The sequence below is a fragment of the Manis javanica genome, chromosome 4 (genome assembly GCF_040802235.1).
Source record: "Manis javanica isolate MJ-LG chromosome 4, MJ_LKY, whole genome shotgun sequence".
Classification (NCBI taxonomy): Eukaryota; Metazoa; Chordata; class Mammalia; order Pholidota; family Manidae; genus Manis; species Manis javanica.
The window spans coordinates 142,795,799-142,817,364 of NC_133159.1; the positions used below are offsets into that span (position 1 = coordinate 142,795,799).

Sequence of the window (21,566 nt, forward strand, 5' to 3'; positions counted from 1 at the left end):
TCCCAATCCCCAGGTGTGCGCCGCACACTTACAAACATGCACATAGCCCATGGTTGGGACAGGCCCAGCATGAGCACAGGAGAAGCATGTACACACACACACACTCACCATTCACCTGCACCTTTGCTGTGCCTAGAACTGTGCTGGGCACAGTAGTATCCATGGTCGTAGGCCTCATGGAGCTTACAAGGAGAGACAGGGGTGTAAACAGCAGCACAAGAGTGTGTTGCCTTAAGTATTTGGTGCATAGTGTTATCCCTCGTGTTACAAGGGTGAGGACTAAGGCTCGGAGAGGGTAACTAATTCTCTCAAGGACTCACAGATCATAAGTCACAGGATCAGGATTCAATCCAGATCTGTGTGAGCTGCGAGTCCACGTTAGCCCATGTGGTGTTTCTATGCTAATTAGATAAGGAAGCCTCTTCTTCCAGGTGGATGCACCCATACCCTCACTCTGCCTGAGCCAGAACAGGTCATGCTGCAAACATGTGGCACTGGGGCTGTGTGATGAGGCCATGTAGACTCAAACCCACGGCCTGGTCTTTGGTGGCCCTGCTGGGCTCCAAGTCACGGCTCATCTCCACTGCCCAGCCTATGAATCCCGACTGTCCCCACATGCCCATTTAGCTCAGCTCTGCACCCCGCTTCCTGTGTCCACTCTGAACATCTCTCCTCTAAGCCACAATCTTCCAGTGGTGTGGGCGCAGAGCACTCACCAGGTTGACAAAATCCTGGTAGCAGATCTGTCCATCAGCATGGCTGTCAGCGAGAGCCAGGAGCACCTCCCTTTTGTGTGGGTCCAGCTTGGAGCTGTGGCTCTCCAGCAGGCTCCGGAACTTGCCTGTGCTGATGTAGCCTGTGTTCCCAGGGTCAAACTGAAGGAGAAGCAGACAGCATCGGGGTCAGTAGATCGGCACCCCTCAGCTCTGCCCCATCTCCACCATCATTCACCACCTCTGTCCCCAGCCCTCTGCCGACAGAGGCCTGGGCAGTGCCTGGAATGTTTCCAAGGCTCCCATGGGGCATGGAAAACCACTGAAAACCCTAGAAGGCCCTGGGACCTTTGAGATCACCCAACCTAACCTTCTCATGCATGGTTAAGGACACAGGCTCAGAGAGGTTAACTCCCTCCTCTCTGCTCAAGAGGAAAGCAGGATGGAAAGGCGATGAGAAGAGGAAGATGAGGAACTTCTGCGGCCTGGGCTGGAGGGACTCCAGTGGGGAATGTGTGGGGCCATGGGAGCAGGACGCACAGCCTTGCGAATACCTCAGCATCCACCTCTTCTCATGCCTACACTTATACACGTCCCATTCCATGTACCCAGGGCTGGGCAGGGCTCCCCAAAGATACTGTGCTCGGCTGTGTTTGCCTTTGACCCTGTGCCCTTTTGCCCCCTGCAGCTTTGCACACAGGGGTCCTCCTGCCTAGGATTCCCTTTCCCCCTCATCTCCGTGGGAGGCTCCAACTCACCCTTCCTAGCTTCTTAGATGCCTTGTCTCTGGGAAGGCTCCCTCAGGCACAGTCTGTCCTCACTGCTGCCCCTGCACTTGGGAGAGACCTCCGACCTCCATCCATGCTGGTCTAATTGTCTGCTTCTGCCTCCTCACTGGACTGCTTGCTTCCCGATAGTTGGCATCTCAACTTATCCCCCATGCTTAGCGCAAAGCCCAGCATAATCAGCAATCGATAAAGATTTGTTGGGTGAACAAACAGTGGATGTTTGGATGAAGAGATGGGTTCCGACTTTCCAGGGACAGTCTATCAGTTCAGTTAGAATGGGATCTTACTCATCTCTCTCAGAGAAGCCGTTTCTTCCTGTCCCTCCACCAAAGCCCATCTCTCCTCACAGAGCCACCAGAGCACACATCCTGCTAGAAAATGACACTGTCTCTCATGGATGCCGAGAACTTTCTTGTCCACAGAGTGCATCTCCACGTGAATCCACTGCACCTAGAGATACTGCGGAGGGTTGCTGCAATTTTAAGACCCAGACATTGCAGATGTCCGCATGTGCAAACCACGTTTTCCCCTTTTCTAGAACAGGTCAGCGAAGACTATTTTAGGAAGGCTGATTCTGTGTGCAGTGCCTCTAAGACAGTCCAAGAGAAACAACCAAGAGCCCCAAGTCATAGGTCACTACAGTTCTCAGAACTCAATGAGAGGACATCTCTGGTGAGACCTATTTAAAAATCTGTATGTGGCCCCACCCTCAACCCTACATATCAGGTTTCAGGGTATTTGGTTTACATCCTTGAGTATTTCAGGAAACTCACCTACTCCTTACTCCTATAAAGATCTTTAAGGATAAAAACACCTAATACTTGCTAAGTATTTTCATGGGGCCAAATACAGTTCTAAGCACTTTATGCATATGATTTCTTTGAACTTCTACAACAATCTTATGAAGCAAGTCCTATTATTATCTCTGTTTTATAGATGAGCAAATAGAGGCACAGGAAAATGGGCACAGAGAAGTTACATGACTGCCTGGCAGGCGTGGTCCACGATTCCACACTAAGGCAGCCTGGTGCTGCCTCTACACCACTGCTGGTTGCCACCTATCTTCAGCTTCCAGGGGTTGCTCTGCTGCTCAGAAACAAAATCTAAGGATCAAAGAGGTGAGTGTGGGCCTGAGAAAGGAGAGGGCTCTAGGAGTCTCAGGAGCCCACTCTAAACAGATGTTTAAAGCAGGAAAGAGCCTCAAATAGCAACAGTTCTGACCTCCTTATTGCTTAGATAGGAAAGTAAAGGCTGGAGAAGCAAAGGGGCAGGGCAGCCAGGGAGGGTCTCCTTTTCTGGTGCCTGGGACCCTTTGCATGCCCGGAGGTTGGCACAGGCCATGGGGACTCACCAGCCTGGCCCCACCGGTGCTGAGTGGGCTGATGGGGAGTAGGGGAGGGGAAGGGGTTGAAGCAGCAGCCTTGAGTCCTCAGAAAGGCCATATTCCAACCCCCATCTCCCTACCCTGTGAGCACTGCAGGGGGCTGTGGTCTGCTGCACAGCCTGGAGTTTGTCCTGCTTGCTGGGGGAGGAAGGAAGCCCAATGACCTTGTATTCACTTGGAGCAGGAATGCCAATCCCTCCCAGGGGCTGCCTCGGAGGCTTGGGAGGGCAGCGGGGTGAGGGGCTGGGATCAAGCAAGGCCCCTCTCCCTTATTCCTGCTCCAGACAAAGAACCACCTGCTCCCCGGCTCTCCCTCCCACTCCAGGGCTCCCTGCTGTTGCCCTAGTGACAGGGGCTGCCCTGTGGCTCCTTGAGCTCCCACCCCCCACCATGGCCCGCCAGTCCTGCCCCAAGCATATTATAGGCTCCAGACTGCAGAGAAAGAGCTGGAATCAGGCCGAGCCTCTCTTCTCTGCCAAAACTCTACCTTTCGTGCCAGGGCCAGACAAGCCAGACAGGCCAGACAATGGGGGGTCATCTCTACCCTAGTAATGAGGCCTCAGGGAGGAAGGAAGGTGACTGGAGAAGGGAGAGGAGGGGAAGGGCAGCTGCCTGGGCTCCACAAATGTGCACAGGACACCTTCTAGCCCCTACCCCCAACAACCGGGAAGAGGAGGACAAGAGCAGAGGCTGACAGTGGGCAGGGGCCATGGGGGCAGGTGGAGGCAGAGAGAGGGAGACAAAGGGAGCAAAAAGCACACAGCGAGCCAGGGAGAGGAGGCACCAGACGGCACAGAGAAGTAGGTTCCACTGCCCCAGCAGAAAGCCAAGAGTTTCTAAGGAAGACTGAAAGGAGCAGGGCAAAATCCCATTCTTGTTTGGGCCACTAACCAGTTTGTATACTTTAGGGTAAACATCTGGAGCCATAATTGCCTCATCTATGAGCAGGGCTGGCATCCCCTCAGGCTGTGGTGGGTTGAAGCCAATGCAGGGCACTCACTCTTCAGGGTTGCATGGGCTCAGTGTCTGGTTAAACAGGCATTACCCCATTGTGGGGGGGTTGGCTGACCCCCCACCCGGGGCACGCTTCCTGCCTTTGGGCCTCCTTTAAGGCCACCTGTGGGGGATGAGGTCAGACTAGTACTGTGGTTTGGAGTTTTGGGGGAAACAAACTCTACCAGGGCAATTCCCTTGTTAATAATGTGCTGAAGCCCCCAAACTCCCCATCCCAGGTGCCCCATGCCCTGGATTCACTCACTTTGGGCAGAGGGGCACTCTCGGGTTGAGATCGGGTTGGGTGGGTTCAGGCAGGCTGACTGGGGCTGATCTGGGGGCAATGGGAGGAATGCACTGTGAACAGGCAGGGGCCCTGGGGGAGCCAGCAGTTGGGGAGCAACCCTGCATCTGCCTTCTGAATAGGCCCAGCACGGTGGAGGGAGGAGCAGGCCAAGTCCGAGTGGAGGCTGGCGGCACACGGAGGAGAAAGGCACAAAGTGAGGAGTGACTCCAACAGCACCCGCCCACCTGCCTCAGCCTTGAAAAGAGCTGCCAGGGGCTCCGAGGACGGCTAATCCTGGCAGCACCCAGGGCACGGGCCCCTTAATTCTCGAGGTCGTTTTTCCCAGCCTGGGGCCCCACGCACTCTGATATGTATCACATCTGTCACCCTGGGTGCTTTCCTGGCACACTTATGACCTAGGCTGGGAAAAGCACCCCTCAAATTCTCTCTGTGTTGTTGCCACCCAGAGCTCCGTACCCTCTCTGGGGCAAGAAGAGGGGGAGAGTTCCAGAAGGAACCCTGCTCTCAGCAGCTGTGCCATCTTGGGCAAATCATTAACCATACTGCCTCAGTTTCTCTGGCAATCATGTGGTAGGAACTCTCCCTTTTCAGGGAAATGTCAGGGGGTTCATCCCCACCCCTGCACTTATAAGCGCACCATATATAAATGGGGATCAGGGAAGAGAAATCCGCAACCCATGAAGGCAGCTGATCTGCTCTTTTACATCCTCTCTCTGTCAAAGGGCTGATGGGAAATTCAGGGTCAGAATGAGGCAGCTCACATGGGACGTGAGGTCTGTGCTGTCAGAGAGACCTGGGGACAATGGGGGCGGGGCAGCAGGTTAGAGAATCATAATGCATGGTACAGGAGAGCTGAAAGACATCTCCATGGTTTTCAAACTGCTCTGCAGAGTTCTCGGGGCAGTGAGACCTCTAAGGCCAGAGGGGGTGGGGAGGTCTATGTATTGGCCCTCTGCATACTACCCAGCTGGACACCACCACAATATGGGCTGCATATGGAGAATGCCTGCTAGGCATCAGGCACCACCTCACTGAAACCACTGTTCACGCTGTGTGCTGGTTTGCCTGGGACGGTCCTGGTTGATCCCAGATGTCTGAATGTGATTATCTACAGTAGCCTTTTCACCCTCCAAATGGCCCTGATTTGGATGATAAGAAATAGAGTCCCCCCACTTAAACCTCACAACAACCGTATGAGGAAGACACTCTCATGAGGTCTGATTTGTGAGGGAGAAACACTAGGTGCGGAGAGCCCTGCTGACCCACTGGAGCGGCCAGTGTTGGGGCAGTGGATTCCCATCCAGGGTGGGGGCCCAGAGCCTGTACTCGCCCAGCACTAAGATGTTGCTGCTAAAGAGAGTTTGAGAGACCCCGGTCCAATCCTCTCATTCAGTCCTTTAACAAATATTTACTAAGGATCAACTATGTGTCAGACCTCACACTCATTTTACGGATGGGGAACCAGTGCAAAAAGATGGGACTGGTTCAGAGTTCCCATGGGAGTTGGCTGCCCCAGCTTTGCTCTTGTTTTTCTCTGTCCTGCCCTGTGTATGCAATATATAGCCCCAGGCTCAGGGCTTCCCAATGTGTGTTTTGTGAAACACCAGGCCCAAGACAGAGCATGACATAAGGGTTCTGTGGTCCCATAAATTTGGGAAACCCACTTGGAAGGGCATGATGCATAAAAACCATATTAAGGGCTTGTAAGGTCTTTTTTTGGAGAAACCTGTCTGATTTTGTTCAGCCCAGCATTTCCCAAACTTACTGGATCTCTGATTATAGCTTTTTTCACAGTAACACTCTACAGAACTCTCTTTGGGAGTCCACAGTAGAGTCATTTTTCCCTTTGGTGAAACCCATCCCTCGTCAGGTGGTCCCCAACCTGTCTTTCGCCTCTGTCTCCTAACGGCATGGGCCCTCAAGTAGCTGTCACTTTGTCTGGAGTCCTCCAGTGATCCAGGCCCCAGCTAGAGGGTTGAGGGAGATGTCAGGCCCCAGGAGAGACTGAGGGGTCAGCGACTGGCCTAATGGTTCCCTGAGCTGAGCTCTTAGGGAACACCCTGCAGGAGCTGGGAATCTGCCTGCTCAGCACCCAGGACAGCGGCACCACCTCTACCCACCAAGCTACAGGCTAGCAAGCCGGGCCAAGGCTTCAGAATTTACCCGGCAGCAGTGAAGCATAAGAGAAAGAAGAAAGGAACACATCTATTTTATATCTATTATGTAATGTATGATTTGTACAAACTGCACTTCCACGACAATTACACATCTGGTCCCTGCTCTCAGCACTTGACTTCCCTTCCCTGTTCCAGAAGTACCAGCTCTCTCTCCCTGATCTAGCTGAAAGACATCTCCATGGCTCAGGACCTCAGTGAGGGGTGTGGGCACTTTCAAGGACCCCAAAGGTAGCACCCTGGTGCCATTCTGGTGAAGACCTCCCAGGGCTGGAAGGTTAGGTCCTGGAATCTAAGGAAGGCTCCCATCCCAGTCCCACTGTCCCCTCTCTGTCCACCAAGAGAGAATAAGCCTGTAACACACATGGGGTGCATGTAGGGGCAGGGGAAGTTGTGGGCAGCCGCCCCTCCCCACTTGGGGAGGACTAGGGCTCATCTGCTGGTTCCTTACATCATTACCCGGCTTCTGAGCAGAGTGGAATTAATGAGGCTGCCCAGGGGCTCATGGCTCAGGAGTGCTGTCCCTACCCAGCAGCCAGAGCCCACCAGGGAATTTGGGCCCATTCATGGATATTTACAGCTCCATAAATTAGTTCCAGGCCTGCAGATGCTGAGGTCAGGAGGTGAGGTTATGGGAGCAGCAGCTTTCTCTTCCAGTTCCCCTTCCAAATGAGGGTGCTAATTCTCCCCACAGGGAAAAACCACCTCACACCACTTCCCTGGCTTTCCCTCTGACTCTGAAATACCCATTTTCACAAATATTTTGTTACTTTTATTCTCATATCACCCTAGAGTAAGAGTGATTAGTTCTACTTAACAGATATGGAAACTGAGGTATACACAGATAAATGACTCGCCCAGAGGCACTCCCAGTGAGTAGAACAGGACACCACCCGGTCTGCTCCAAGCCAGGGCTAGGAGATGTGCAAAGACCTCAAACCTCCCTGGGAAAGAGAGAGACCAGTTCCCGAAAACCAGGCTCTGACCCCTCCTGTTCTCGGTCTCCTGACATGGATGCATGAGGGGGCCCTTGTGCTCCCCTGGGATTTGCTAGGCCAGGCCTCTGACAGCTGGAGAAGCTGCAGTGACCCAGGCTTTCCAGCTGTATTACTTCTGTTCTTTCAGCTGCCACAACGGGAGTCTGGAGCAAAGCAGCTCACCTCTCTCGGGGCTTCTCCCCGAAGCTCCACACCTGACTCTTAGGCATTCCCCCCCCTCCCCATGCATCAGACTGAACTCCACGATCTGAGGTTGGCATGCTGATTAGGGAGCCAGAAAACCCATCCCTCAGAAGAGAAGCAGGTATTCTGGCCTGAATCCAGCTGAGCCTCTGAACAATTGACTTGTCCCCAGAAAACTACCAGTTCTCTCCACACCTGGGCTGTGAGGGAGGGGTGGGGGTCATCTCTTTCTACCAGACACTGTCCTTCTTCACCCAAGGTTAGAACCTCCTGGAAGACCCTGCTTCCCTCGCTTCAGACTCCCCCACCCTCTACAAGGAAAGCCGTAGAGGTACCCAGACTCTAGGGAACAGCTGGGGGCTGTGACTCAGAAGCAGGCCCCTGGGTGCCCGGGAGCAGACGTAACACCTATGCCGATCCATCCAGGCCCAGCCATCATGGCTGCCTGGGCGCCCAGGGTGAGTCAGTCATACAGGCAGGAGTCCTAGGCAGTGAGGGCTGGGGGGAATGCTGCGGGCAGGGAGAGGCGGAGTGGGTATGAGCAGGGAAGGGGGTCTGACATCTTCCCATCCCTCTCCCTTCAGCCTAAACCCATTTCCTCCTTCTGCTTCTCCTGGAAGCCACCAAAGGGGCCCTTAGGTTCCCCAGAAAATAGAGGGCACCCAGGGAGGAGGGGACTGGGAGAAGGGCGGGCAGGATAAAGGGCCACCAAACTCTTTATCTCTGCCCTTTTCAGAGTCCACTCAGAGGCCTTGTGTACACAGACACATATGACCCCCTCTGCGGTGGGTCCCTATTAGCTCTGTGTCTTTGGCCAAGTCCTACCCCCTGGGGCCTCAGTTTTCTCCTCTGTCAAGAGCAAATGACACCACTCACCTCACAGGTCTGTTGAGAGATCACAACAAGATGAGGATGGATGTGCACACATTGGACACTCAATATTTGCTCTCTCAAAGAAATATTTACTGACTCAAACCTGTACCTTGCTTCAAAAAAGCTGGTAGGACAGAGGTGGCGGCTACTGCTAGCTGTTCGCAACACAAGACACTATTCCCCTAACACAGAACACTGCCCTGGGCCCAATCTCCCCGGCGACCACCAGGACCTGCCAAATTGGAGCACCAGACAGAGGAGGCCCCCGCCCGGCTCCGGTCGCCTGGTGACCAGATGCCACATTCCCACCTTTGCCCTCAGCCATGGTGCAGAAGGGAAATGCTTGTTCAGGCATCAACACTCTTCCAGGCAGCTTTTGTCCAAAACCTCTCTCCTTTCTCTGTGGGAAGTATGGGGAAAGTGTGTTTTTCCAGCTCCTGCCCTGAAGAAGTTAGTTTGATATGGTGGAAGGATCCCCAGATTGGACACTTTGATTCAAGACCTAGAACTACTACATGTCAGAGGGCCTGCTACATAACTACCTCATTAGGCCCCATGACACCCCTGAGGGCAGCTGACACATGAGAAAACAGGCCTGGAGGGTTACCTGACTTGCCTTTACTGCTAGAAGCAGAACTGGGACTGGACCAGATGTGTGTCCTCTCCACTGCCTTGGTCACCAGGTGCTGAGTGAATGGAAGTCAGCAAGGCCTGGTGGCAGGAACATAGGCCGAAGAGGGAGCAGAGCTGGACCTACTGCACAGAGTGGCCTCAGGTTGCTGACCTGTTTCCTCATTTGCAAAATGAGCAGACTGGACAAGACGGTTCCACTGACCTTCTAATAATCCATGGTCTTTAAGGTGGGAGCAGCCCCAGGAGAACAACGTAAGTGAGGCAGACCCCGCTCAGGGTCTGCTCTTGGAGAGGACATTGGAACCAAGACAACACATGCAGACCTGTCGTTCGACTTGTCATTCTCTCAAACATGTGTGTACGTGTTATGTGTCAGCCAGGCAGCACACAATCTCAGATCCCCTGGCCCCACTGCACAACCACTCTCAGGTGCATTTCCAGGAGTGGCTGGTCAGGGATAAAAGAGGTAATTCAACCTGACTGCCCAGGTCACTGGGGCAGCAGCAGGGTAGAGATGCTGGTTTTGTGGTGGAAGGAAGTCCACAGGCTCAAGGGCCCAGGAGGCCACCTGATAGGGAGCAGGAGGTGTAGAGCTTGGGCAAGGGTTCCAGTCAAGCCCATGACTTTGTCCTGCCCTGGGAACCCCTCTGCTAGTTAATCATGTGTTCCAGGGGCCACCACAAATGTCCCTGTTTCCGGGGCAAGAGTTTTCTCTGTGGCTTCGCACTATTCAGCAGTCTCATCTGAGCCTGTTTTCAGCTCCCAGAACCCCCTTAAACCAGCTTTGAAGAGAAGTGCAAATGATGTGGACTTAAGGGTCTGGCCAAGGGAAGACACCCAGGCTGAAGGAGGACACTTGGGTAAAGCAAGCAGAAAAATCCTCTGGGCTCAGAAGTGGCTCTCCTTCCAGGAGCCCAGATTGGGAAGGAGCTGGTTTAGAGAGGCTGCTGCCTTCCCTGTGGGGGCCTTGTGCTTCTTCCAGCAAATTCTGATCCCCAGTCAAGAGACAGTTGCTGCATATCCACTGGTATTAGACATCTCAGAGTTTTCACTTCCATTAAATTCCCACAATTGTCTCTGGAGTTAGAGATTACATTCTTATTTTTACAGATGAAGACATTGAGGCTCAGAGAGCTAATGTCACTTGACCCCGGTCACCAGTTGGTAAGGCTTAACTGTAGGTCTATCTCACTCCAAATCCAGAGTTCTGCCCCAACAGCCCACCTAAGCTGCCCCATGTTCTGGTTGTAGCATGTTTATCATTCCAGCGGGATATGAAGACTTGTCCACTTTTCTTCTGGGAAACTAGAAAACAGAGTTCTTTTTGGGGTCTGGGAAATGCATGCTCCCAGTGGAAGGGGTAAAAAGAGACACAGTCAAGCTACTTTCAGTTCTTCCTTTTTGCTCTTGCTCATTTGAGCTCAAAAGCAACTGTGCTTTATTGACTTAGTAGAACTCATTAAACATTTGCAAATCTTGAAGGCATTTTTAAGGGTGAACCTGGAAATGGTTTTCTCATCCTAGAAGCTCTATATGGATTAAGAGGGCTCCAGTCCCACACCTGCTACTGACCCACTATTTGACCTTGGATCCTTGATGCCCTGGAGTTCAGGAAGAGACTGAGACTAAGATGATCAAAGCATAGTCAGAAAAAGAGGAGCCTGTCGGAAACCTATGGAATATAAGGCAATAACTAAAGAGTGCATAACCAGGGCAAAATCACAAATACCCGTGGAATAGATCAGAAATCGAAATAAATCCAACCACATATAAAAACTTAACAAATTTCTCAAACAATGCATAAAGGAAGAGTTTCTTAATAAATGCTGCTGGCATGACTGGATAGGAATAAGGTCCAGACGGAGTAAAGGGTTAGGTGATTCCTTTTGAAATCATAGAAAAAAATGGTAGGAAATAGAAGAACATATTTATGAGACCTGAAGAGGAATGAAAACTATCTCAGGTCTGAAGCAAGAGAAGGAATCATAAAAGAAGAGCCCCAAAGATTCAACAATAGGAAAATAAGACATTTTTTTTACCATATTATACTGTAACAACAGATAAATACTTATGGTGATTCAAAAATTGATATTTAGGAAAACCATTAAGATCCCAACAATATGAACAGACAATTCCCTCAAGTAGAGGTTCATATAGGAAGCATGGAACCTCTGGGGATAGAAGAGATGCTCTTCAGGTTCCCCACCTGCTCTAACTTCTGGGGCCCATGGGGAGAACTGGAGAGGGGTGAGGAGGGACGCACGCTACCCCCTCCCTGAGCAGCCCAGGCAAATGCGCAGGATGCTGGTGGGGCTGGACAAACTCCAAAGGGCCTGGGGTCATGTGTTTTCTTCACCTCCAACTCTCACATAGGGCATCCTGGGCATTTAGTTGAGGGGTGACCAGAGGACCAAAAGCCCAAGGTCACGGCTTCTAGTCCTTGGGGTTTAATTAGCTTCATGCTGGGTCAAAAAAACACATTCTACCTTATGTGCTGAAGAACCGGACAGCATACAGGGACTGGTCCAGTTCCATTCCTAACACCTGGAAAAAAACAGTCCCAGCAGATCCCAGTTTGAAATTAGGTGACCACCAGTGTTCCCTTGACCAAGGGAGGGCAGGAGGACTGAATGGGGCCGGCCTCCCAACCTGCCAACCACTGGAAGGTGAACACATCAGCTAGCAGGAGCCCTCATGGGTGTTGTGTGAATCCCACTCCATCGCCAGCTTGCCCTGTCAGGGCTCTTTCTGTATGCGGTGAGAGGCAGCCTACCTACAGCCACCAGCCACACACTCTTTCCTAAGCGCATGCACCAAGTTCACCCGACACCAAACCCTTCCTGTCAGGAGGCCCAGCTTTCTGAACAGCTGAGCACCCTGAAGCTGTTTGTCCATTTGTGGAGCTTCATATTTATTCTTCATTTAGCCCTGTCAGGGGAGTGGTCATGGGATGGCTTCACAAAGTAGGGACGGAACGCAGAGGGACTGGGTATCTGCCAGAGGCTGGGCCCTGCTCCTGAGCAGCTCTCTTTAAACACAAAGCACCAGGAAGAAAGACAACAGAAATAGACTTCTAATGCCAAGGGACTGGGGTAGACCCAAGGCAGAACTTACCATGAGAAATAGTTGTCCAGACTGCATTTTGGGAATTTCTTTCCTAGAATTAATTTTGTCTGTCTGGAGTGGTTTCTGGGTGGGCCTTCTCAGAAGCAGGGGATAATGCTCTTTGTGACACCCAGAACCTCCCTCCACCGGGAGAAGTTAGATTTCATAGGCCACCTACTAATAATATTAGGTGCTACACGTTCCCTCTGTGCCCCTGAGTTTCAAGTTCTTCCTACTTAAAGTTTGCTTCCATTCACCCAAATAGTGTGTTTTAAAATGTAAACATACAGGGACAGGCAAAGGAAATCAGCCAAATGAGAAAGACACAGAGAAAAAAGAACGATACACTTTGTTCTAGGTTCTGATTCTAAATCTGGTGGGAGGTGTGAAGGACTGGCAGCCTGCTGGTCGTGGTGTCAGTGGCAGCAGGAGGCTCCCCCTGCCTCAGGGCAGCAAGCCAGCTGCTGATATACTCTTAGGAGCCAGAGGGAGAGTGGGTGGCACTCGGAAGCCAAGGCATAGATGCACTACCCGACTGGGACAGGAGCCAGTGGACGCTCCGCAAACCACAGCCAGACTTCATGTGCTGGGGATAATGTCCCCAAGCCCCCATGGCCAGGTCTGCCATGTCTTTCAAGTTGTAATTCCAAGTCTTTGGTTCCACTTGGGCATTTGCATTCAGCTGGCTCCACCAGTTGAACTTGTCTGAAGCCAAAGTTGTCATTTTTGCCAACCCCCGACCCTCACTCTGACCTTTCCTTGTCCTAGTTCAGAACCTCAAAATGATACGTGGTTCACCTCATCTATTCAGGTCCAGAAAGACCTTCCAGTTCCCATCGCCATGCGCCTCTTCCTTTCCGTTCTTACTGTCAGTTTCCCAGTCAAGGCACCTGCGTCCATTTGCTGCAGCATGCTCCCTATTGGTCTCTCTCATGCAGGCAATCCTTCTCACCCCCATCCCACCATTACACAGGATCTTCCCAAAGCATTGCTTGGATCCTATAACAAATCTGCTAAAAAAAACTTTCAAAGGCTTTCCCTGACTACAACAGGATAAGGTCTGATCCAGGTTACTTTTTCAGCTTTATCTCTGCAACCCAACACATGCCCAACCAGACTGGTCTCTTAAAGTTGTACCATCTTCAGAGTCAGTCATTCTCACTTGCAGGGCCACTGTGTTCACTATTCCCCCACAACACTCCTCCTCTCCTTTTGCATCACAAAAAGGAAGAGGGAAAGGAAATACACAACATCACTCAACATGAGTACCAAGCAAAGAAGAAAACCATTTCCTTGCTGAAGGTCAAATGTCTATCTTCCAGGTCTAGAGCTGGCATTCCCAACTCCATTCCCCACATTGCAAACAATACTTCCCCAGAACTCCCCATCCCTGCCACAAAATTAGAGTAGACAGCTTCCAAAAGAGCCCATAGTATGAGTCACCCTCCAAGGATGGCAGAGATGGCAAAGATCTTTGATGGTGGAGGTAGAAAAGGAGAAGGGATGTTAATTTAAGCCCTACCCCCACCTCCCCAGACCCAACTGCAATCCCCTGGCATATAGAGAATGCCCCAGGCTCCTGTACATATTGTCCAGTTTCTACAAGGTGTAAACCCACCTTTCTGAAGTAGGATAGGGAGGAGGAAGGAGGGAAAGATCTCTCAGGGGAACCCACCGCCTACTCCTGAAACCTGGGGAGCAGTGGCGACAGCGCCGCTCAACCTCAGTGTTGCACTAAGCCACGCCCCCACCCAACGTCACCATCTCAGGAGTGAAGAGCTAGGGAAGCCCACGCAAGCAGGGAGACTGATTGTGGGAAAGGCTGGAAGGAAGTGGGGAGATTTAACTGCTCACATACCTGATCAAAGAGGACTTTCCAGTGCTGGTAGAGAGGGAGGCCATGCAGGACAGGAGGAAGAGGAGAGAAAGAAACACACATCACCAAGGACTCTGCAGCCCCTTGATGTTTCTGACATAGCCTCCAAGCTGCTGCCCAGGTTCAGGGACCCACCACGATAGACCAGGGAAAATCTGAGAAGAGGTCCCCGAATGAGTCTGCACAGAGTAAAGGGAAGGAACTCAGGGTGGGGAGGCAGGTGGAGTGTCCCCCTTTTGGAGACAGGAAGGCAGAGGGACGAGCAGAAGAAGGGTAATTCTCAACAATTACTCAATAAAGGCATCCAACTCTGTCCAAATGCCTCTAATAACTTCCGCTGCCAAAAAATTATGTCCATGTCTACTCTCAGGCCTGGGAATGCACTATTCCATCAGACTTGCTGCAGTGGTCTCACTCTGCTGGGGCCAGCGACCCCTCCTAAGGAAACTCACCCTCTGCATAAGCACTAACATTTTGCCTGCATTTTTTTTTCTGGGTGGGGTGGCGGGGTCCCCGAATACGGTGAAATTCACCCAGTCTCCTCCAAGGCTAAGCCTGAGTGGTAAGAACAGGAGATTCCATCGGGGCTTTGGGGCCAGAAGCAAGTGAGAGGTTTAACCACAGGGAGCCAAAGAGGAGGGAAGATGTTCAGCTCCCTGGGGCACATTCAGACTTCTGGTCTCAGGTTTGGAAGGTTGGAAGGCGGCTTCACTTCCCTTTCCCCACCCTGCAGGAGGGACGGGGTAGGGCAGAGCGGTTGCCCAGTTTTTTCACCTGTTTGCAGATTAACCCCGGGAGGGAGAAGCTTAGGAAACTCCAGTTCCCAGGACTCCCCAGTGCGGGCTCTGGGGATGGCTCCCGGGACCGGAGGGAGGGAGGCTGGAGCAGCAGATGGCAAGGAAGCCCTCTGAGGCAGCCCCTCCCCACCCTCGCCCAGGGGACCGTCGCTGGCACCGTCTCGGTCCGAGACTCCTGAGCCCCCTTCTGGGAGCAAAACCTCTCCAGCACTCCTTCCCTCTCTCTTCCGGCTGGGTTCAGGACTGGGGCCAGCTTGAATTTCAGTGAGTGTCGCGACAGGGCAGGTGCCCGGCAGGAGATAATCCAGGAGGGAAGAAGGGGGCGGCCTGACCAGTCAGCGCTGCCGCGTTCCGGGGACCCTGCGGCGCCCGCTCCTTCCCAGGCTCTGGGAGCCCGCAGGTCGCGAGGGGAGGGGAGGGGATGGAGTCAGTGCTGTGACGCGGCCGCCTCTGCGGGAAAACGCCGTGTCCTGGGCACTGCACCAGCCGCGGGGAGGGGGCTCCGGCGACCGACGGGGCCCCAGCGCGGCGGTGGGGATTGGGTCCCGCAGGGAAGCCGTGGGAGCCCGAGGTAGGGGATGGCGTGCGCACTTTAGGGGGAGCCTGGTCCCTCCGCCCCCTCCCACCCGCGGGGACCCGGCCAATCCGGGGCGCTCCCGCATCCCCTTGAACCCTGCAAGTTGCCTCGCGGGGGAGAAACGGGGACAGCTCCCCTCTAAGGGCCCCCCAGAAAGTTTGCCTGGGCGGGGGAGGGGCACTCACGTCCTCCGGCGCCACGGGCGGCTGCTCCTCAGCCTCGGGTTCCAGCTCCTCGATACGCTCCGCCTCGGCGTTGGCGGCCACTGCGGGGCCCGGGCTGGGGTGCTCGCCCATGCCGAAGCGGGGTCCAGGGACGCCGGGTGGCTGCAGGGCTCGTCCCGGGGCGCCGGGCTAACTTTGCGCCGCGCCGGCGGCGCAGCTCCGGGAGCTCTGTGCGCGCCGCGCCGCCTCCGCGCCAGCCCCGCCGCCCGCGCCCGCCCCCATGGCTCCGGCCCCCGCGCCCTGCCTTGCCACCCTGGTCCCACCCGGCCCCTCCGCCGCTAAACTTCTCGGCGCTTGCGGCCCCGCCGCCTTCCGCCTCCGTCCCGGGCCCCACTCCCGGCTGCGAGGCGAGGGCGCCCTTGGGCCGGCTCCGGCCCCGTGGCTCCCCGCGCTCCCTCCCGCTTCCCGCGCCCCCGCTCTGCGCCCGAGTCTCCTCCTCCCCGCGAACTCCTCGGGGGCGGTGCGCGCGCGCGGGGGCGGGGCTGCTCCCGGGGCCTGCGTCCCCCTGCTCTCGCCCTGGGCGCCACCACCCGGGCCAATTCGGTCAGAGCGGCGAGGCCCGGGGACGGATGGGAGAGCTGCGGCGGGGTTAGCGGGAAGTGGGCTGCGCGGTCGCCGGCCCCATCACCACCAGCCTCCACCCCGGGCCCGGGTTTGACTTACGCACTGGGCCGAGGGCTGTAGTGCCCACTTCCCGAGACCTATCGGGTTAATGGTCACTTGGAGAGAGGGCAGAGGCGTGAAGGAGGCAGGGACAAGGTTTTCACTAAGTTGGCAACGTCGGGGTTACCTGGGAGTGAACTGGGTGGGATGCTGAGAGGACAGCATCCGCCCCCCCCACTTTTCCATCTCTCTTGACTTCGATCTCAGATTCTGGGGCGTCTCACTAGGCCTAGTAATTTAGGTTTGGGAGAAGTCCGATAGGGGAGTCCTGAACCCCAAACCGTAAATCTTGCCCTCCCTGCATCCAGAGCTGTATGAAAGAGCCCTGGCTTCATTTGACCAGGTTGACAAAGGTAAGCTCAGGGAAGTGCCCCAAGTGGAAGAGGGGAGGTGAAGAAACTAAAGCAAGTAGGAATGAAATTAGAGCAAAGGAATAGAGAATCTTTTCAAGAAAAAAAAAAAATGGTGCTGTTTCCCTGTAAGAAAGGCCTGCCAGGTGAGATGTGTCCCAGAAGCACAGGCTCCACCTGTTAAGTGGCACCAGTGGCCAGCTGGGATAGTGCCTGCCTGCCTCAAGAGGCTCAGGGACTCACTCCTGGTGATATCTCACAGGCAGTCCCTAGCCTGCACCAAGGTGGTACCTTTCCACACTCTTCCTCTTCCCACCAGCCACCCAGCCACCCACCCACTCACTGGCCTTTGCTCCTCTCTTTCCCTCTCAGAACGGGAGCCTCTTTCCAGTCATGAAGTCTGCAATTAGGAATAATGCAAACACAACCCCAGGCCCAGGATCCAACCTGTGACCATCTCACCTGACAATGACTGTCCCTCTTAAACAGAAGAGGAAATTAACTACATTCTAATTAGGTGAGTTTGCTACAGACACCAATTTTCATTTCCGTTTCAGGAAGTGTGATCATTTCAACTATTTTTGTTTCTCACCACCCTCCCCCAATCCCTACTCTACTAACAAGTCAAAATCCTGGCAAGATTTCCTTGTAAATAAAAGTGTCTGCATAGGGTGTGATTTTGAAAACAGCATTCAGAGGACAGAAGAGAGGCTGACTTCTTTATGGAAAGAAGCCCAGAAGGACAAGAGGCAGGATGGGGCCCTGAAACGTCAGTGTCCCTGCCTCCTCCCATCCCCCTCATATCATTTACCTATGTGACCTGCATGGGTGCTGGCTGTATTACATCTCTGGGACTGAAGAAGTGAGCCAGGATGCATGGTTGGAGGGGACTGGAGATGGAGAAGGGCTCAGAGCAGGGTTTGCCACTCTGCCAAGACGCTGAGCAGTCCTGGGCAATATCCCAGTTGCCTTTTGATTTCTGCCTCTTCTCCAGGTCAGGGACAGGTCTTATCAACATATCCAGCTCTATTAGCCCTCAAGTGGAAGGGATCTTGGCAAGCTCAGCTCAATTTCCTGAACATGTACTGAGCTCCTACTAAGTGCCAGTGACAGAACTTTGGGAATACAGAGATAGATAAGATCCAGACTCTGACCTCCAGAAACTTTAATTTGGGGTAATAGCCAGGGAAGTCCAGGGTTTATAGAAACACAAAGGAGGGAGGTCCTTTTTGGTCCAAGAAGGTTTCCCAAAGGAAATGCCCCCAGAACCAAGCAAAGCAGGAAAGCTGATGGGGAGGCATTCCAGGCAGAGGGAACAGCATGGGCAAAGTCTGGGCATGAAGCAGTGGGGTAGGAGAGGGGAACTACAAGCAATTTGGCGTGGCTGGAAATTAGAGCAGTGTGCTCAATGTGAAGAGCCCAGCCCAGAGGGGAGGGTTTGAAGTTTCATGAGAAAGGCTTGGACTTTACCTAAAGACAGTGGGAGCCATGGAAGGATTGTGAGCATGAGAGTAATATTTTCAAAGATCCCTCTGGTGTGGAAGATAGGAGGGAGGTTGGTCTGAGCATAGGGAGATAGGAGGGACTGTCCAAGAAGAGGTCATGAGGGCAGTAGCAGTTAGAATAAAGGGGAGAGGGCAGGTCTGAGCAGTATCCAGAAGGGTATCATGTTCCTCTTTCTGCCTAAGAACATTTCATCCCACTTTGGCAGACAGTGTTCCCAAAACTCTCCTAGGAAAGCATCCCTAACCTTTAGCAGAAGCCTCCTTCAGGACATTGCATCCCTTTCCCAGGCCCCTGCTGGAAAGAGAACACCATCTTGACTTAGAGACAGCTGTGACATCCAACATCCTCCATAAACCTGAGGCCACACTCTCACTTTTGCCTTCAGTGTTGCTAGCCCATTCCACCCTGAGCCCCAGAGGAATCTGCAGATAGGTGCAACCCACTCCCCAGCGGGCAGGGAGACATGGGGATTGGGGCCCAAGGCCTGAAACCTCTGAGGGATGGGAATGGCCAGTCTATCTGTTAGCTTTTGTTCCACTCTGACCTAAGACAGTATGCATGCTGGCACATTCTGTGCCCTATTGGACACAGAGGAGAGGATGGGCATGGTGCTTACTCACTTTCACTGAACAGCTACCATGGCCAGGCACCTGTAGATGCTTTGGGGTGACTGTACACAGGCCCTGCCCTCAGAGAACCACAGGTCAAGTGGGAAAGGACAGCAAACACGAGGTGAATGCATTTATACCCTGCTCTTCATTCTGTAAGCACTCCACACCCATGACCTCTTTTAAAGTGTCTAACCAGGCACCCTAAGTCAATGCAGAACAGGATAAGAGCCTGGGAGAGAGCAGTCTGAACTCCAAAAGTCAAACTCAGTTAGTTCAGAGGGCAGTGAGATAAGCCTTGAAAGATGTGGCAGCTTTGGGGTAGAAAGGGGAGGGGTTTCTGGGTGGAGGGACCCACTGCAGCAAAGGCACAGAGAAAGGAACACCACCAACTGTAATGGGAGCACTTCGGTAGGTGAGCACAGAGTGGGCATGGCCAGGTAGGTGAGAACCATGTTGAAAAGGTCCTTTAGTGCCAATCTGAGGAGGCTGGACCTTGCTCAGTGGGTAACAGAGAAGCGGTGCTGGCTTCTAACTGGAGCGGCATTTTAGAAAGATTAGGTTGGCAGCAGCTCAAGAGTGCAATTCAACTAACGTGGTGAGAGTGTCCATTATTTGCCAGACCCTGGCCAAGGTGCTGAGAATACAAAAAATAAGACCCAGACCCTGCCCTCCTGGGAGAAAATTAGATAATCCTTTAATTACAGCCCAGAGGGAGGAGGGAGGAAGGAGGAAGGAGGAAGGAGGAAGGCAGAGGGAAGAGCTGTTGCAGGACTGAGTCTTGAGGATGCACCTACCAGGAGAGGGAGGAGTGTTTTAAGGAGCCAATGTTCTGAACCTAGGGGGCTACAGCGCCAGGCTCCCACGGGTGAACCAGGAAAGCCAAGAAGACCTGCTGAGAGAGGGAGGCTGAGTGAGGGAAGCCGTGGAGTTTGTTTGTGGATAATGTGAGCTAATGAGAAGCCAGGGAAGAAACATTAAGGGCTGTAATTACCTCTCAAAGCAAATGACAGTGTCGAGCAGGGGGCGCTAAATGTGGGTGATTTTTCTTCAGAACCTCTTCTGTTTGGGCCTCTTTTTCAACAAGAGTTTCCCATTCTGATGTCCCCCCAGCCTGGCCCACATCCTTCAAGGCCCTTTTTCTTCCTAAAGCAAACCTAAACTGATCCTTACAGCTCCTCTCTCCATGTGCAGCTCCAATCTTCTGAGAAACCTGCAAACAGCCCTGAGCTGCTGCCGTTTGCCTACCTGAGATGAAGACATGAGTTATTTTTGACTGAGATCCAAGTTCCAGCCTTGAATTCTTTTGTCTTCCAGGAATCCCCCAGTCATGTTTGAAGTCTGCAAGTCCAAACAGCAGACACAGCTCAGAGAGGAGACCGCCACTTATCCAACCACCCTCCATCCCCAGCTCCAGAATTCTTCCCTTATTGCCCGCTGTCTTTCAGATCAAACAGCACAACACCACTAAACGAATTTTTCCCCTTTCGTCTCTTCCTTTCTCACTGCAGGGCCCCCAAGTTTCCAAGTAACTTAAATCATTACTGAAAGATGTCTAGGTTCACAGACACCAACCCCGTTCAAAGAGAGCCATGGGCACCCAAAAGGGAAGCTCACAAAGGCACAGAGGAAACATTCCCAGGTCCAAGGTTTAGCCAACCACCTACTCAGGGAAACGATCAGCTGCTTTGCTGGGTCTCATCTTCCTCTCGGCCATCTTCTTGGGGCTTGTCTGTCCCTGGGGTTCTGTTTCTGGATTCTCTCTGGGCCTCCAGTACTCTATGTGACTTTTGGTAATACTAAAGGTAGGTCCCCTCTCCTCAGTGCACAGCCAGTTCAGTTGTGCCTCTCTAATGAAGGCTTCTCCCCCAGGAAGGCTTTCCCCAGCTCTGGAGCCCCAACAGACCACTCCCTCCTCTGAGTCACTTTTTTCTTTTGACCTTGCATTATCTCATCTAAGTTTTATTTTTCCTTACATGAGAATGTATATTCCTTGAAGGGGAAGATATGGCTCATTCAGTTTTGCATCCATCACAGCCTGCAACACTGAACACCATAGGAGCTGAACAAACGTCGGTTTAATGAGAAACGGAGTGTCTCTCTTGCTATGACACCAAGTCTAATTGCATAGTTATTACTTTCAGCCCCCAACAAAAAACAAGCTTTATTTTATGGAGAAAAGATTCTCCTGCATAATAAAAATGCAGTTCTGTGCCTGCTGCCTTTCTTTCAAAGCACTTCCATATTTTTCATTCCATTGCATCCTCAAAAAACCAGCCTTTTCTGAGGTAAGCAGAACAGGGCAGTTGCCTCCATTTTACAAATGGGCCCAGAAGCAGCTTAATTTCCCATTTCTTTCACCAAATTTCCTGTTTTCAGAGTGAAAGACAAAGCCCCTGATGTGGTGAGTGCCGTTGGTCCTGGCCCCTGCCTGCAGGAACTTTCTCCCAGGGCAACTGGGCAGGGCCCCCATGGGGTGCCCAAGTGGGGCTTGTCCTAATGTGGGCTGGTAAGAGCAGAGGCTCTGGGGGATGTCTCTGGCTTTAGAGCAAAAGCCATTGGTCTGTTTATCTGCTTTGATTTCCTTAAGGTTCACGTATAATCAGTGTCCCGTGGGAGGAGGAATGGTTGGCTTTCATTCACCACTGCACAGCGCCAGGCATGGGGTATTCAACAAATACCCTTGTGCAGACAGAAAGGAACAGTGAATCTGGGAGGGCCATGGCAAACCTTTCCCTTGGAGTGTACTCCCCATGAGGGCAAGAACTTGGTTTGGTTCACTTATAGCAGTATCTTCAACTTCTAGAACAATGC

At 52.9% G+C, this 21,566-nt stretch overlaps 1 protein-coding gene and 1 long non-coding RNA gene across 5 annotated transcripts in view; one reads left to right on the top strand and one right to left on the bottom strand.

The window, feature by feature from the left end:
- RHBDL3 (rhomboid like 3) overlaps positions 1-16,237 on the bottom strand; it is a 43,906-nt gene extending 27,669 nt beyond the window's left edge. For 2 of the 4 annotated variants that reach the window (XM_037018661.2, XM_017656414.3), the window contains exons 1-3: positions 15,587-16,237; positions 14,010-14,033; positions 717-875 (exon numbers count right to left, since the gene is read on the bottom strand). In XM_037018661.2, coding sequence (XP_036874556.2) covers positions 717-875; positions 14,010-14,033; positions 15,587-15,697 — 294 coding nt within the window. In that variant the 5' untranslated portion in view covers positions 15,698-16,237. The remainder of the gene's footprint in view (positions 1-716; positions 876-14,009; positions 14,034-15,586) is intronic. The other 2 variants (XM_037018662.2, XM_017656415.3) reach the window with 1 other exon arrangement.
- LOC108394704 (uncharacterized) lies at positions 14,369-20,958 on the top strand. The gene is made up of 3 exons (XR_001852493.3): positions 14,369-15,088; positions 17,011-17,155; positions 20,070-20,958. It is a non-coding gene; the product is annotated as an uncharacterized lncRNA (long non-coding RNA).
- Positions 20,959-21,566: the final 608 nt, after the last annotated feature.